The sequence below is a fragment of the Pristiophorus japonicus genome, chromosome 12 (assembly GCF_044704955.1).
Source record: "Pristiophorus japonicus isolate sPriJap1 chromosome 12, sPriJap1.hap1, whole genome shotgun sequence".
In the NCBI taxonomy this organism is placed as follows: domain Eukaryota; kingdom Metazoa; phylum Chordata; class Chondrichthyes; family Pristiophoridae; genus Pristiophorus; species Pristiophorus japonicus.
The window spans coordinates 68,563,775-68,580,987 of NC_091988.1; the positions used below are offsets into that span (position 1 = coordinate 68,563,775).

Sequence of the window (17,213 nt, forward strand, 5' to 3'; positions counted from 1 at the left end):
GCTCTGCTCCAGAGCCTTGACATTTCTCTTGCTGCTTTTAAATTTACTCTTTCCTGAAACCATCCAACCCCTCTTCATTAGTTTAAAGCCCTGTCTTTCCTTCACCTTTAGGATGAGAGAGAACTTTAAACATGAACTGCTCCTCGAGTATATTACTTACCGACGTGACAAGTGCGTCCTGTTTGATCTGGACGTTCTCGGGTGTTGACAGGATTGCCACGGACTCAAGGTTTGCCTCCTCGGAGCGTATTTTCTCTTTCTCATTTGAGCGTGGCTCCTCCTTGGGAGGAAGTGCGTGCTGGCTGCTCCCGGGTTGTGCTTTATCCAATGAGGGCGGGCCTGCAGGCACAGCTACTTTGGCGCCACCCACTGCACCTTAAACAGGGGAGCACAAGGCTTGTGTTTAGAAGGTCCAGTGAAAACACTTAAACAGGCTTAAAAACACTTTTCAAAGCAGCTACAAACACGGGATCGCCCACCCTACTCTACCTGGGTTAGATACAGAGTAAAGCTCCCTCTACACTGCCCCAAACACTCCCGGGCCAGGTACAGCACGGGTTAGATACAGAGTAAAGCTCTCGCTACACTGTCCCATCAAACAATCCCAGGGCAGCTACAGCACGGGTTAGATACAGAGAAAAGCTCCCTCTACACTGCCCTAATTACAGGTCTAAGTTCCAACCTCAGAAGCACACCCCGTACTGCACTGGTTTGGCATTTTCCATTTGCCAGCCATCCTTTGGCCTGCCCGAGGACCCAATCTCATTTCAGACAGAGTCCTAGTCAGCCTGGGCTGGTTTCAAACCCAGTGATGAAGCTGGAATGTCAGTGGCTAACCTGCTGTGCTATCCAGTCATTCAATTATTTTAAAAAAGCACCACAGAGTCTTTTCCATTTTGGTGGACCAGGCAACAACAATAACTTGTAGTTAGTTATATAGCGCCTTTAATGTAGTAAAACGTCCCAAGGCGCTTCACAGGATTAAAATAAAAAATTTGACACCAAGCCGAACAAGGAGAAATTAGAGCAGGTGAAAGAGATAGGTTTTAAAGAGCGTCTTGAAGGAGGAAAGAGAGGTTTAGGGAGAGAGTTCCAGAGCTTGGGGCCCAGGCAGCTGAAGGCACGGCCACCAATGGTGGAGCGATTATAATCAGGGATGCTCAGGAGGGCAGAACTAGAGGAGCGCAGAGAACTCCGGGGGGGGGGGGGGGGGGGTGCTGGAGGAGATTACAGAGGTAGGGAGGGGCAAGACTATGGAGGGATTGGAAAACAAGGATGAGAATTTTAAAATTGAGGCGTTGCTTAACCAGGAGCCAATGTCGGTCAGCGAGCATAGGGGTGATGGGTGAGCAGGACTTGGTGCAAGTCAGTCAGCCGAGTTTTGGATCACCTCTAGTTTATGTATTGTAGAATATGAGGGGTCAGCCAGGAGTGCATGAAATAGTTAAGTCTAGAGGTAACAAAGGCATGGATGAGGTCTAGTTCAGCGGATGAGCTGAGGCAAGGGTGGAGACGGGCAATGTTACGGAGTTAGAAATAGGCGCTCTTAGTTATGCTGTGGATATGTGGTCGAAAGCTCATTTCTGTGTCAAATATGACACCAAGGTTGCAAACAGTTTTGTTCAGCCTCAGACCGATGCTAGGGAGAGGGATGGAGTCAATGGCTAGGGAACAAAGTTTGTGCCAGAGCTGAGCAATACTGCTGAATATGCCGGGAGCGGCTGGGTGCTCAGTATTGAATGCAATAATGCTGAATAAAGGATGTACGTTACCAATAATAAGAACATAAGAAATAGGAAGAGTAGGCCATATGGCCCCTCGAGCATGTTCCGCCATTCAATAAGATCATGGCTGATCAGATCATGGATCAGCTCCACTTCCCTGCCCGCTCCCCAAACCTCTTATCCCCTTATCGTTTAAGAAACTGTCTATTTCTGTCTTAATTTATTCAATGTCCCAGCTTCCACAGCTCTCTAAGGCAGCGAATTACACAGATTTACAACCCTCAGAAGAAATTTCTCCTCATCTGTTTTAAATGGGCGGCCCCTTATTCTAAGATCGTGTCCTCTAGTTTTAGTCTCCCCCATCAGTGGAAACATCCTCTCTGCATCCATCTTGTCAAGCCCTCTCATAATCTTATACGTTTCGATAAGATCACCTCTCATTCTTCTGAATTCCAATGAGTAGACCCAACCTACTCAACCTTTCCTCATAAGTCAAGCCCCTCATCCTGGGAATCAACCTAGTGAACCTTCTCTGAACTGCCTCCAAAGCAAGTATATCCTTTTGTAAATATGGAAACCAAAACTGCACACAGTATTCCAGGTGTGGCCTCACCAATACCTTATATAGCTGGAGTAAGACTTCCTTGCTTTTATACTCCATCCCCTTTGCAATAAAGGCCAAGATATTGGCCAACGTATGTTGAACAGCAATAACCTGCAAGAGTGACTATAACTGGCAATCATCGCTTCCACGTCAAGGTTGGGCCTATACTCATTGGAATTCAGAAGAATGAAAGGTGAACTTATCGAAACATATAAGATAATGAGGGGGCTCGACAAGTTGGATGCAGAGAGGATATTTCCACTCATAGGGGAAACTAAACTAGGGGACATAGTCTCAGAATAAGGGGCCACCCATTTAAAACTGAGATGAGGAGGAATTTCTTCTCAGGGTTGTAAATCTATGGAATTCTCTTCCCCAGAGAGCTGTGAAGGATTGGTCATTGAATATATTTAAGGCGGAGATAGACAGATTTTTGAGCAATAAGGGAATAAAGGGTTATGGGGAGCAGGCAGGGAAGTGGAGCTGAGTCCATGATCAGATCAGGCATGATCTTATTAAATGGCGGAGCAGGCTCGAGGGATCAAATGGTCTACTCCTGCTCCTATTTCTTATGTTCTTATGTACATAGATCAAGCAACAACAATTTGCACTTATGTCGTGCCATTGACGCTTCACATGAGTGTTGTAAAACAAAGTTTGCACACCGAGCCACACAAGGGAAATTAGGGCAAAATGACCAAGAGGTAGGTTTTAAGAAGCATCTTAAAAGGAGGAAAGAGAGGTGGAGAGGTTTATGGAGGGAATTCCAGAGCTTAGAGCCTGCCTAGGCAGCTGAAAGTACAGCCGCCAATGGTGGAGCAATGAAAATTAGGGTGTGCAAGAGGCCAGAATGGGAGGCAGTACGTGTTGTTATTGGCATGCAGCATGACATTTAGCACTTCCATAGTTTGGCCTGTGGGTGTCCGAGCCTTGTGCGGCAGCGAGCTACGCTTACATTGGCGGAACTGGCCTCGTGATTGGCGGGCTGCTGCTCCACCACGATAAGGGAGCTGACTTCAGTCCAACAACGGAGACGCTAAATGTTCAAGTGCCCTGTAAATACTCAGCTCACACTGCTGGGCTCAGCCTCTCCTCCCAATCAGTGTATCAGAGCTCAACATCAAAAGCTGAAGCATCAACTGAGAATTCTGCAGCAACAAGCTGCGAGTGTCACTGAGCATCCCCACAGGGCACAGCCAAGTAACTCCTCTCAACAAGTTCTCTAGCACCACTGCCACTAACTGGCACTGACTGAAAGAATTGGCCAATTGGGCAAATTTATTGGAGTTTTACCAGTGCTTTGATGACCATAATTCCGCCATTTGAAGGAGAAGCTTTGCAAATCATTCACGGGAAACATTCAACAAGTATGCAGTTTTGGTCACCTTATTTAAGGAGGGATGTACTTGCATTGGAGGCAGTCCAGAGAAGGTTCACGAGGTTGATTCCTGAGATGAAGGGGCTGTCATATGTAGAAAGGTTGAGCAGGTTGGACCTATACTCATTGGAGTTTAGAAGAATGAGGGGTGATCTTATTGAAACGTGCAAAATTCTGAAGGGGCTCGACAGGGCAGATGCTGAGACGATGTAGAGGCTGGGTCATTGAATATATTTAAGGTGGAGATACAGATTTTTTTGAATGATAAGTGAGTCGAGGGTTTATGGGGAGCGGGCAGGGAAGTGGAGTTGAGGCCAAGGTCAGATCAGCCATGATCTTATTGAATGGCGGAGCATGCTCGAGGGGGCAAATGGCCTACTCCTATTTCTTGTGTTCTTAGACCCACGGTGGTTGGGGGGGGGGGAAGGGGGTGGATATTAAAACTGAAACCCGAATTCCCGTGCACTTTAAACACCAACTATGTTGCCCTGGGAAAGCCCCAGAAGAGGCCAACACACACGTACCCAGTCTTTAGGGATGTCGCTACGAGGATAGGCTCAGGGAACTGGGGATTACTTCATTGGAAAAAACACAGACTTGGCCTCTCCCACAAGCATCAGTGGAAATGACAACACGGCAAGTACGGGAGGGTGAGAGGGAAAGAATCTCAGCATCTTACAGTACAGGAGGGGAACATTTGGCCCATCATAATTGTGCCAGCTCTGTGAAAGAGCACCAACTAATCCCAGCTCTTTCCCCATAGCCCTGCAAATTCTGTCCCTTCAAGTATGTATCCAACTCCATAATTGAAACTACTGCTCCATGACTGAGCTAGCATTGTTATATCCCATGCTACATTACTGCAGCTCCCAGCACAGTCAGCGAGCTAAAGCACAAACAGCTACCTGTACAATCGTGCATTAAAAACCCCAGAAAAAAAAATACACTTCACAATTACTTCATCTTTCTAAAATGTACAAGCCTTCAATCAACAGATTAGTGTATTGTTACAAATGCTTCAGAGATAAAAAATAAAATTGTAGCCCGTACAGGGACAGACCTGTACCCACCAGTACTGTACCCCAGTGTTATACAGTGACAGACCTGTACCCACCAGTACTGAACCCCAGTGTTATACAGTGACAGACCTGTACCCACCAGTTATACAGTGATAGTAGACGTGTACCCCACCAATACTGTACCCCAGTGTTATACAGTGACAGACCTGTGCCCACCAGTACTGTATCCCAATATTAGTGACAGACCTGTCCCCACCAGTACTGTACCCCAGTATTAGTGACAGACCTGTACCCACCAGTTATACAGTGACAGACGTGTACCCACCAATACTGTACCCCAGTGTTATACAATGACAGACCTGTACCCACCAGTACTATATCCCAGTATTACAGTGACAGATCTGTACCCAGCAGGTCAGAATCAGGAATTGCACTACTGGCTGTTTCCCCAGTTGCGAGTAGATACAGTATGAAAATTTCACAGCCACCATAACACTTCACTGAAATCCTCATCACAGCATAGAAACATAGAAACATAGAAAATAGGTGCAGGAGTAGGCCATTCGGCCCTTCTAGCCTGCACCGCCATTCAATGAGTTCATGGCTGAACATTCAACTTCAGTACCCCATTCCTGCTTCCTCGCCATACCCCTTCATCCCCCTAGTAGTAAGGACCTCATCTAACTCCTTTTTGAATATATTTAGTGAATTGGCCTCAACAACTTTCTGTGGTAGAGAATTCCACAGGTTCACCACTCTCTGGGTGAAGAAGTTCCTCCGCATCTCGGTCCTAAATGGCTTACCCCTTATCCTTAGACTGTGACCTCTGGTTCTGGACTTCCCCAACATTGGGAACGTTCTTCCTGCATCTAACCTGTCTAACCCCGTCAGAATTTTAAATGTTTCTAATGAGGTCCCCTCTCATTCTTCTGAACTCCAGTGAATACAAGCCCAGTTGATCCAGTCTTTCTTGATAGGTCAGTCCCGCCATCCCGGGAATCAGTCTGGTGAACTTTCGCTGCACTCCCTCAATAGCAAGAATGTCCTTCCTCAGGTTAGGAGACCAAAACTGTACACAATACTCCAGGTGTGGCCTCACCAAGACCCTGTACAACTGTAGCAACACCTCCCTGCCCCTGTACTCAAATCCCCTTGCTATGAAGGCCAACATGCCATTTGCTTTCTTAACCGCCTGCTGCACCTGCATGCCAACCTTCAATGACTGATGTACCATGACACCCAGGTCTCTTTGCACCTCCCCTTTTCCTAATCTGTCACCATTCAGATAATAGTCTGTCTCTCAGCATTGCCCAGTACAAACCCTTTCAAGGTGATAATTCATGGGGAGCAATTACTAAGTTAGCTCAGTAAAAACATTCATGCTACAGGCTGCCTTGGCCTCACGTCACAGTATTAGAATAGAAACATAGAAACTTTACAGCGCAGCAGGAGGCAATTTCGGCCCATCGTGTCCGTGCCGGCTGACAAAGAGCCGCACGGCCCTTGATCAGCAGCCCTAAAGGTTACATATAAACTTATGAACAATGACGGAAAGGCAAAGAGCACCCAGCCCAACCTGTCCGCCTCACACAACTGCGACAACCCTTATACGGAAACATTCGACACTCCACCCCAACCGGAGCCATGTGATCTCCTGGGGGAGGAAATAAACAGATAAAAACCCAGGCCAATTTAGGGAGAAAAAATCTGGGAAAATTCCTCTCCAACCCATCCAGGCAATCAAAACTAGTCCAGATCACCCTGGCTGTATTCTATTCCCTGCGGTACTTACCATGATATCTGCGCCGTCCACAAAAGGTCACCCAGTCTAATCCCAATTACCAGCTCTAGGTCCGTAACCTTGCAGGTTACTGCACTTTAAGTGCCCATCCAACCATCTCTTAAAAGTGGTGAGGGTTTCTGCATCCACCACTCTTCCAGGCAGTGAATTCCTGATCCCCACAACCTTCTGTGTAAAGAAGCCCCCCCTCAAATCCCCTCTAAACCACCTTACAACTTTGCCCCCTCATAATAGACCCCTCCACCAATGGAAATAGACCCTTACTATCCACTATGTCCAAGCCCCTCAATATTTTGTACATCTCAATGAGGTCTCCTCTCAACCTCCTCTGTTCCAATGAGAACAAATCCAGCCTATCCAATCTGTCCTCATAACTAAGGTTCTCCATTCTAGTAAATCTCCTCTGCACCCTCTCTAGTGCAATCACGTCTTTCCTATAATACGTGACCAGAACTGCACGCAGTACTCCAGCTGTGGCCTAACCAAAGTATTATACAATTTAAGCATAGCCTCCCTGTTCTTATATTCTATGCCTCGGCCAATAAAGGCAAGCATTCCGTATGCCTTCTTAACCACCTGACCTGCTGGACAAGCACTCCGAGGTCCCTTTGTTCATCTACACTATTAAGTGGCCGACTGTTTAATGTGTATACCCTTTCCTTATTAGCCCTCCCAAAGTGCATCACCTCACACTTCTCTGAATTAAATTTCATTTGGCACTGCTCTGCCCACCTGACCAGGAGATTAATATCCTCTTGCAGCCCATGACTTTCCTCTTCATTATCAACCACACAGCCAATTTTAGTGTCGTCTGCAAACTTCTTAATCATACTCCCTATATTCAAATCTAAATCGTTGATGTATATACCACAAAAAGGAAAGGACCCAGTACTGAGCCCTGCGGAACCCCACTGGAAACATCCTTCCAGTCACAAAAACATCCATCAATCATTACCCTTTGCTTCCTACCTCCAAGCCAATTTTGGATCCAACTTGCCACTTTGCCCTGTATCACATGGGCTTTAACCTTCATGACCAGTCTACCATGTGGGACCTTATCAAAAGCCTTGCTAAAGTCCATATATACATCTTATGCACGACCCTCATCGACCCTCTTGGTTACCTCGTCAAAAAATTCAATCAGGTTAGTCAAACATGATCTTCCCTTAACAAATCCGTGCTGACTGTCCCTAATTAATCCTTGCCTTTCCAAATGTAGACTTATCCTGTCTTTCAGGATTTTTTCCAATAATTTTCCCACCACGGAGGTTAGGCTGACAGGCCTGTAATTACTCAGCCTATCCCTTTCTCCCTTCTTAAACAAGGGTACTACATTAGCAGTCCTCCAATCCTCTGGCACCATGCCCAGATCCAAAGAGGACTGGAAAATGATGGTTAAGGCCTCTGCTATTTCCTCTTTTACTTTGCTCAATAGCCTGGGAAATAAAAACAAAATGCTGGAAACACAGCAGGTCAGTCAGCATCTGGAGAAACAGTGGGGTATGTAGATTCCGGTTTTTAACCCTTCATCAGAACATGCTCGTCTCTCGCTGCCTGACCGAGTTTGCGTTTGCAGTCTTTTGAAGCATTCGGCTGTCACTCTGCAGACCTTGTGGTGTGAGTGCTTCGAGCCCTCCCCATCGCTGGTTCTGTCTCTTCTTCAAACTGATGTCAATGCGTGAGGCTGTGAAGGTGTACATGCACTGCTCCGGGTTAATCAGATTCCTGAAAGAGAGAAAACAAATAACATATTAATTATAGATAACAGAAAATGCTAAAAATGCTTAGCCGGTCAGGCAACATCTGTGACGAGAGAAAGAGAATTAACGTTTCAGCTCGATGACCTTTTTCCAGTTCTGACGCAAGTCATCGACCTGAAATGTTAACTGTTTGTTTCTTTCTTCACAGATGCAGCCTGACCTGCTGAGTATTTCCAGTATTTGCTACTTTTATTTCAGATTTCCAGCATCCGCAGTATTTTGCTTGATAGAACTGATCAGAGGATGTCAGACTGACACTCACACCCCTCACTCTCACTCGCCTTGCTCGGTAGCCGATTTCCCACTGATGTCTTGTAACATTTGTTTCGAGTCTGGCTTTGCCACCTGATTTTTCATCTCAGACACAATGGGGAGGTAGCTGAAAATGGCATTGGCGACAGAGGTCAAGAGCAATGTTCCCTCTGAGCAGGAGAAATGATGCCGTCATCAGGAACTGTTGCTTTTTCTGCATGATGTACGAACAGAGATGGACTGAGTGACCTTCGTCCGTTCCATCTTGTGAGACAGTGGAGGGGACTTCACGAGAAGGTAGAGTGCCTGTGGAAGAAATGCTAACTGCTTTTGCACCCGTCTGTGTCTCACTGGGCCTGGCCAAATGGGACACAATGGTCTTCACTGGCCCTGTACATTCGTACTTTACTTTTAATTTAAATAAGGCATTGATAAGCAGAATTTGAAGGTCCAAGCCCCATTCTAGGGGAGGAATATAACATAATCACTCCCATAAATCCTGATTTAAAATTCGAATCCAAGTACACCTTCAGCTCTAATACTCCAAACAAAAAGTAATACATTGAGAATGTAAATGGTTTTAAATGGTTTTCTTACAATACAATTCCCTTGCAGATCTTCCGTACAACAGAGTTTTTAAAAAATGGGACAGGATGCCGCTGGGCAGGAAACTGGGAAGATGTTCCAGGAGATGGGTACGGTCGCTGGTGGCAGAGTGGGGACGGGTGGGCGGGGGGGAGCAGTAGACCAAGGTCAGAAGAGCACAGGATTTGAGCCATGATCTCAAACATCAGCAAATATCTCACTGAGTGGCGGAGCAGACTCGAGGGGCCGAATGGCCTACTCCTGCTCCTGCTCCTAATTCATATTCTTATGTTATGATGCAGGGCTGGGGAAGATGCAGGGGTAGGGTGTAGTGATGGTTTTGCAAGAAAATCAAGGATTTTATGTGAATATATTCTGGGGGTGGGATGGGGAAGGAGACTATGGAGGTCAGCATGCTCAGACAACAGGCGCACCGAGCTTAGGAAAGAAGAGGTGAGCAGCGGATGGGGCTTTGCTCAATGTCAACTGAAAGTAAGATCGAGACTCCAAGTCAGCACACAGAAAAATCATCCTCATTTAATCTGCCACTATCCAACTGCAAGCCCATCACACAAAATTACTGCAGTTCTGTTTAAAAACATGAAACTGTTTAGCCATAGTAAATATGTGGGTGACATGTGGGTTCACTCTCTGCTTTATCTCTGGAACCTGGATTTCAACCCAGCCAGAGGCAGTCTCTTGTGCACTCTCAATGCCACGTCTCATGGCACTAAATCATAAGATTACTCATTAATTTAGCAATCAGAAATCTCACTTGGGCGTCAACAGGATGACTGGTGCAAGAAATGGAACCATTTGTGCAGGCATTGTTGCGGGGTATTTGGTTTGCAGCCAGTGCTGTACCTGAGCCGAGAACTTGATACTGCACGGCAGAGGGAGCTTGCTGCATGTGACATGATGCCGACACTCAATGGGCATTTAGACTTGGAAACCGCTCCTTTCTGGGCCAAGGACATCCATCAGCCAAAACATGGTTACGAACAAATAAAAAGAATAGAAAGACTTGGATTTATATCGCGCCTTTCACGATCACCAGACATCTCAAAACTCTTTTCAGGCAATGAAGTACTTTTTGGAGTGTAGTCACTGTTGCAATGTAGGAAATGCAGCAGCCAATTTGCGCATAAGCAAGCTCCCACAAACAGCAATATGATAATAACCAAATCTGTTTTTTTGTTATGTTGATTGAGGGATAAATATTGGACGTGCTTATTTGTACTGCAAAAATGGCCAACATGCTCCACCCTTTGTTTCTGATTGGTCCCCTTGGAGGATAAGCCACACCCTGAAGTTTCACAGGAACGTGCAACTGGAACCGCCCATCCCAAGGTTTCACTGACTTTTCAAATTGTAACTTTGACTTCCTGAAGCAACAAAGGACATAGCTCCGTAGAAGACAGCAAGAGCCAGCCAAAGTCCCACACCCCAGTCCAAGTACAACCCTCCACCAGCCAAAGTCTCACACCCCAGTCTAAGTACATCCCTACCCCAGCCAAAGTGCCTTACCCCAGTCTAAGTACATCCCTCCTCCAGCCAAAGTGCCTTACCCCAATCTAAGTGCATGCCTCCACTCCCCCCACTCCACTCCTTCCCAACCCCCGATAGAATGAGGCAGGCATCGAGTACGGATTGTTAACAGGTTTATTGGTATGAAGTGAATAGTGACAGTATCGTGACTTCTGGATATCATCCACTCCAACGATGTCCCTTGCAGGGGTTGGAAGAACATAATCCATCTCCCCCCCCACCCCGACCCATGTCTCCCAACACCCCCCCTCCCCCACAGCCTCCCCCCTCTCTCGCGCTCTCTCCCCCCCTCCCCCCTGCTTCCCCTCTCTCCCCCTCCCCCCTGCTTCCTCTCTCTCTCCCCCTCCCCCCGCTTCCTTTCTCTCTCCCCCTCCCCCTGCTTCCCCTCTCTCTCCCCCTCCCCCCTGCTTCCTCTCTCTCCCCCTCCCCCCTGCTTCCTCTCTCTTCCTCCCCCCTGCTTCCTCTCTCTCTCCCCCTCCCCCCGCTTCCTCTCTCTCTCCCCCTCCCCCCTGCTTCCTCTCTCTCCCCCTCCCCCCGCTTCCTCTCTCTCTCCCCCTCCCCCCGCTTCCTCTCTCTCTCCCCCTCCCCCCGCTTCCTCTCTCTCTCCCCCTCCCCCCGCTTCCTCTCTCTCTCCCCCTCCCCCCTGCTTCCTCTCTCTCTCCCCCTCCCCCCTGCTTCCTCTCTCTCTCCCCCTCCCCCCTGCTTCCTCTCTCTCTCCCCCTCCCCCCGCTTCCTCTCTCTCTCCCCCTCCCCCCGCTTCCTCTCTCTCCCCCTCCCCCCGCTTCCTCTCTCTCTCCCCCTCCCCCCTGCTTCCCCTCTCTCTTCCCCTCCCCCGCTTCCCCTCTCTCCCCCTCCCCCCTGCTTCCCCTCTCTCTCCCCCTCCCCCCGCTTCCCCTCTCTCTCCCCCTCCCCCCTGCTTCCCCTCTCTCTCCCCCTCCCCCCGCTTCCTCTCTCTCTCCCCCTCCCCCCTGCTTCCCCTCTCTCTCCCCCTCCCCCGCTTCCCCTCTCTCTCCCCCTCCCCCCCTGCTTCCCCTCTCTCTCCCCCTCCCCCCGCTTCCCCTCTCTCTCCCCCTCCCTCTTTCCTCTTCCCTTCCCCCTTCCCCTGAGGCGGAGGGGAAGAAGAGAGTCGGAGCCTCAGGTTCTGTTTCTCAGCACCACGTGGATGGAATGATTCGAGCCGGGAGGGGGGCGGAGCTTGTCGCCAGTCAGTCAAAAAAGTGGAGTACAAATAGTTACATCGTTAAATATTGGCCCCAGGACACCGGGGATAACCTACCCTGCTCTACTGTGAAATAGTGCCATGGGGTTTTTTACATCCACCCGAGGGGGCAGACAGAGCTTCGGTTTAACTTCTCATCCGAAATATGTGCCGGCACCTCCAACAGTGCGGCACTCCCTCAGCACTTCACTGGAATGTCAGCCTAGATTTGATTTATGTGCTCAAGTCCCTGGAGTGAGACTCGAACCCACAACCTTCTGACTCAGAGGCAAGACTTCTACCCACTGAGCCACAGAGGACACCTGATATGATGACATGACATGATATAATGATCCATTATATATCAGGGTCTCACTTTAACAAAAACAAAATAGGCAATCTTTTAGACTGGGGCTGAATTCCACAGGCCAGTAACGCTCGTAGTCTGAGCGAGAAACAGCCATGCTGGAGTGTACGGGTCCTTCTGGTCCCGCAGTTCCCCAACGTTGCTGGTTAGTGCTGATTTATGGAGAGTTTGTGTGCTGTGGAACCAGCTGAGACCACCTCAAACAATGAAATCTCTGAGCGGATTATAGCGGGTTCATTTAACAAAGCTCTTGTGCCAATGCCGTGTGTTATCAGCAAGAGTTCTGCTGCGAGTCCCCTCTCATCTGAAATGATTTACAGCTCTTTAATGTAGAGCCATTCCTAACCAGTGAGTAACAGGCAACAAACACAGACAACAACACTGCAGCTCTTACCGAACTTTAACCTGCCATTTGAAGATGGTGTTTGGTCCACAGTCAGGATGGATGCGCAGAAATGGCTCGAAGCTTGAAAACAAAACCGGAACAGTAACGTAGGGGAGAGAGTCCACTTGTTAACCAATTACATCTTAACATTATAATGCATCAACACCAGCTTAAGTGAAGAGGTCCAAAACTGCTGAAAATAGCGCTGATGTACAGAACCACAGCAAGTAGAAGCAGCAGGACAATGGACGAATACGCGGGAATACCTGTTCAAATTCAATCCCAGTTCCAAAGTCAGATAATACAATGACAAAGTGACACCAGATAGTAACTTCGAGATATTTTCCACGTGGGCTACAAAAATTCTCACGGAAATCAGGACCTTGAAAGCCTGAATTGAACCGCGCAGTCAGTGAACATAACATAAGAAATACGGCCCCTCGAGCCTGCTCCGCCATTCAATAAGATCATGGCTGATCTGATCATGGATTCAGCTCCACTTCCCCACCCGCTCCCCATAACCCCTTATTGTTTAAGAAATTGTCTATTTCTGTCTTAAATTTATTCAATGTCTCAGCTTCCACAGCTCTCTGAGGCAGCGAATTCCACAGATTTACAACCCTCAGAAGAAATTTCTCCTCATCTAGATTTTAAATGGGCGGCCCTTTATTCTAAGATCGTGCCCTCTAATTCTAGTCTCCCCCATCAGTGGAAACATCTTCTCTGCATCCACCTTGTCAAGCCCCCTCATAATCTTATACGTTTCGATAAGATCACCTCTCATTCTTCTGAATTCCAATGAGTAGAGGCCCAACCTACTCAACCTTTCCTCATAAGTCAACCCCCTCATCCCCGGAATCAACCTAGTGCACCTTCTCTGAACTGCCTCCAAAGCAAGCATATCCTTTCGTAAATATGGAAACCAAAACTGCACAGTATTCCAGGTGTGGTCTCACCATTATCTTATATAGCTGTAGTAAGACTTCTCTGCTTTTATACTCCATCCCCTTTGCAATAAAGGCCAAAATATCATTGGCCTTCCTGATCATTTGCTGTACCTGCATACTATCCTTTTAAGTGTTTTATGCAGAAATACCCCCAGGTCCCGCGGTACTGTGGCACTTTGCAATCTTTCTCCATTTAAATAATAACTTGCTCTTTGATTTTTTTTTCTGCCAAAGTGCATGACCTCACACTTTCCAACATTTTACTCCATTTGCCAAATTTTTGCCCACTCACTTAGCCTGTCTATGTCCTTTTGCAGATTTTTTGTGACCTCCTCACACATTGTTTTTCCTCCCATCTTTGTATCGTCAGCAAACTTGGCTACGTTACATTCGATCCCTTCTTCCAAGTCGTTAATATAGATTGTAAATAGTTGGGGTCCCAGCACTGATCCCTGCAGCACCCCAATAGTTATTGGTTGCCAACCAGAGAATGAACCATTTATCCCGACTCTCTGTTTTCTGTTCGTTAGCCAATCCTCTATCCATGCTAATATATTACCCCCAACCCTGTGAACTTTTATCTTGTGCAGCAACCTTTTATGTGGCACCTTATCAAATGCCTTCTGGAAATCCAAATACACCACAGCCACTGGTTCCCCTTTATCCACCCTGTTTGTTACATCCTCAAAGAACTCCAGCAAATTTGTCAAACATGACTTCCCCTTCATAAATCCATGCTGACTCTGCCTGACCGAATTTTGCTTTTCCAAATGTCCTGCTACTGTTTCTTTAATAATGGACTCCAGCATTTTCCCAACCACAGGTGTTAGGCTATCTAGTCTATAGTTTCCTGCTTTTTGTCTGCCTCCTTTTTTAAATAGGGACGTTACATTTGCAGTTTTCCAATCTGCTGGGACCTCCCCACAATCCAGGGAATTTTGATAAATTATAACCAATGCATCCACAATCCCTGCCGCTACTTCTCTTAAGACCGTAGGATGCAAGCCATCAGGTCCAAGGGATTTATCTGCCTTTAGTCCCATTTTCTTACTGAGTACCACCTCCTTAGTGATTGTGATTGTGTTAAGTTCCTCCCTCCCTATAGCCCCTTGACTATTCACTGTCAGAATATTGTTAGTGTCCTCTACCGTAAAGACTGATACAAAAATTTGTTCAGAGTTCCTGCCAACTCCACGTTCCCCATTACTAATTCCCCGGTCTCATCCTCCAAGGGACCAAACATTTACTTTAGCCGCCCTTTTCATATACCTATAGAAACTCTTGCTATTTGTTTTTATATTTTGCGCTAGTTTACTTTCATAGTCTATCTTCCCGTTCTTAATCAATTGTTAGTCGTTATTTGCTGGCTTTTAAAAGCTTCCCAGTCTTCTGTTCTCCCACTAGTTTTGGCCACTTTGTATGCCCTTGTTTTTAATAGAAACATAGACATAGAAACATAGAAAATAGGTGCAGGAGTAGGCCATTCGGCCCTTCTAGCCTGCACCGCCATTCAATGAGTTCATGGCTGAACATGCAACTTCAGTACCCCATTCCTGCTTTCTCACCATACCCCTTGATTCCCCTAGTAGTAAGGACTTCATCTAATTCCTTTTTGAATATATTCAGTGAACTGGCCTCAACAACTTTCTGTGGTAGAAAATTCCACAGGTTCACCACTCTCTGGGTGAAGAAATTCCTCCTCATCTCGGTCCTAAATGGCTTACCCCTTATCCTTAGACTGTGACCTCTGGTTCTGGACTTCCCCAACATTGGGAACATTCTTCCTGCATCTAACCTGTCTAACCCCGTCAGAATTTTAAATGTTTCTATGAGGTCCCCTCTCATTCTTCTGAACTCCAGTCTTTCTTGATAGGTCAGTCCCGCCATCCCGGGAATCAGTCTGGTGAACCTTCGCTGCACTCCCTCAATAGCAAGAATGTCCTTCCTCAGGTTAGGAGACCAAAACTGTACACAATACTCCAGGTGTAGCAACACCTCCCTGCCCCTGTATTCAAATCCCCTCGCTATGAAGGCCAACATGCCATTTTCTTTCTTAACCGCCTGCTGTACCTGCATGCCAACCTTCAATGACTGATGTACCATGACACCCAGGTCTCTTTGCACCTCCCCTTTACCTAATCTGTCACCTTTATCATCCTTTATTTCTTTAGTTAGCCAGGGATGGCTATCCCTTCTCTTACACCATTTCCTCCTCACTGGAATATATTTTTCTTGAGAGTTGTGAAATATCTCCTGAAATGTACACCACTGTTCATCATCCGTCCTACACGTTAATCTATTTTCCCAGTCCACTTTACCCAACTCAGCCCTCATATCTTCATAGTCTCCTTTATTTAAGCTTAGTACGCTGGTTAGAGATCCAACTTTCTCACCCTCCCTCTGAATTTGAAATTCAATCATGCTATGATCGCTCATTCCCAGGGGATCTTTTACTAGGAGATTGTTTATTAATCCTGTCTCATTACACAGGACCGGATCTAAGATAGCCTGTCCCCGGTTGGTTCTGTTACGTACTGCTCAAGGAACCCATCTCTTACGCACTCTATGAACTCCTCCTCAAGACTACCCTGACTAACTTGATTTATTCAATCCATATGGAGGTTAAAATCACCCATGATTATCGCTGTTCATTTTTTACAAGCCCCCACTATTTCCTGGTTTATGCTATGGCCAACAGAGTTGCTAAGGTTAGGGGACCTATAGACTACACCCACCAGTGACTTTTTCCCCGTATTGTTCCTTTTCTCCACCCAAACTATTTCAATACCCTTATCATTTGAGCCAATATCATTTCTTACTATTGCAGTGATTCCATCCTTTATCAGTAGAGCTACCCCACCTCCTTTTCTTTTCTGTCTGTCCTTCCAGATTGTCAAGTACCCAATAATATTTAATTCCCAGTACTGGTCACCTTGCAACCACGTCTCTGTAATGGCTATCAGATCATACCCATTTGTCTCAATTTGTGCCGTCAACTCATCTATCTTGTTACAAATGCTACATGCATTTAGACAAAGTGCCTTTAAGTTTGTTTTTTTACCCTTTTTTCATGCTTATTTCCTCTCTCCTTCAAACTCACTTTCTTTATTTTTGCTTTCTAATTCTAGCTTTACACCCCTCCGTACTGAATCTAGTTTCAGGTTCCCATCCCCTGCCAAGCTAGTTTAAACCCTCCCCAACAACACTAGCAACACCCCCGCCGCGGGAATATTGGTCCCTGCTCCGTTGAGGTCCAACCCGTCCGGCTTGTAAAGGTCCCACCTCCCCCAGAAGCGGTCCCAATGCCTCAGGAAACTAAAGCCCTCCCACCTGCACCATCGCCCCAGCCACGTATTCATCTGCTCTATCCTCCTCAGAGTCGATGGGGCTTCATTCTCGGCTCCCTGCTCGGCTGTGAAGTGGGAATTCCCCGTCACCTGCCACCAGGGACTGTCGAACCCCGGGAGGGGGCTGTTATAGCTTGCTTGGGACGGTTGCATCAGCAGTGCGCTCTCCAGCCACACCAGCAGCACACAGCTGCTGCACGGGGAAGGGGGGACCCAGTAGTCCTTCCCTGCTGCCACGGATAAATTGACCTTTGGCGCCAATGGGATTTAGAATACTGGTATTGCAAGGCCATCCATC

At 47.1% G+C, this 17,213-nt stretch overlaps 1 protein-coding gene across 6 annotated transcripts in view; it reads right to left on the reverse strand.

Moving 5' to 3' along the window:
• Positions 1-17,213, reverse strand: part of usp19 (ubiquitin specific peptidase 19) — a 202,142-nt gene that overhangs the window by 89,019 nt on the left and 95,910 nt on the right. For 5 of the 6 annotated variants that reach the window (XM_070895624.1, XM_070895620.1, XM_070895619.1 and 2 more), the window contains 3 exons: positions 12,631-12,702; positions 8,136-8,251; positions 161-375 (listed from right to left, as the gene is read on the reverse strand). In XM_070895624.1, coding sequence (XP_070751725.1) covers positions 161-375; positions 8,136-8,251; positions 12,631-12,702 — 403 coding nt within the window. The remainder of the gene's footprint in view (positions 1-160; positions 376-8,135; positions 8,252-12,630; positions 12,703-17,213) is intronic. The other variant, XM_070895621.1, reaches the window with a different exon arrangement.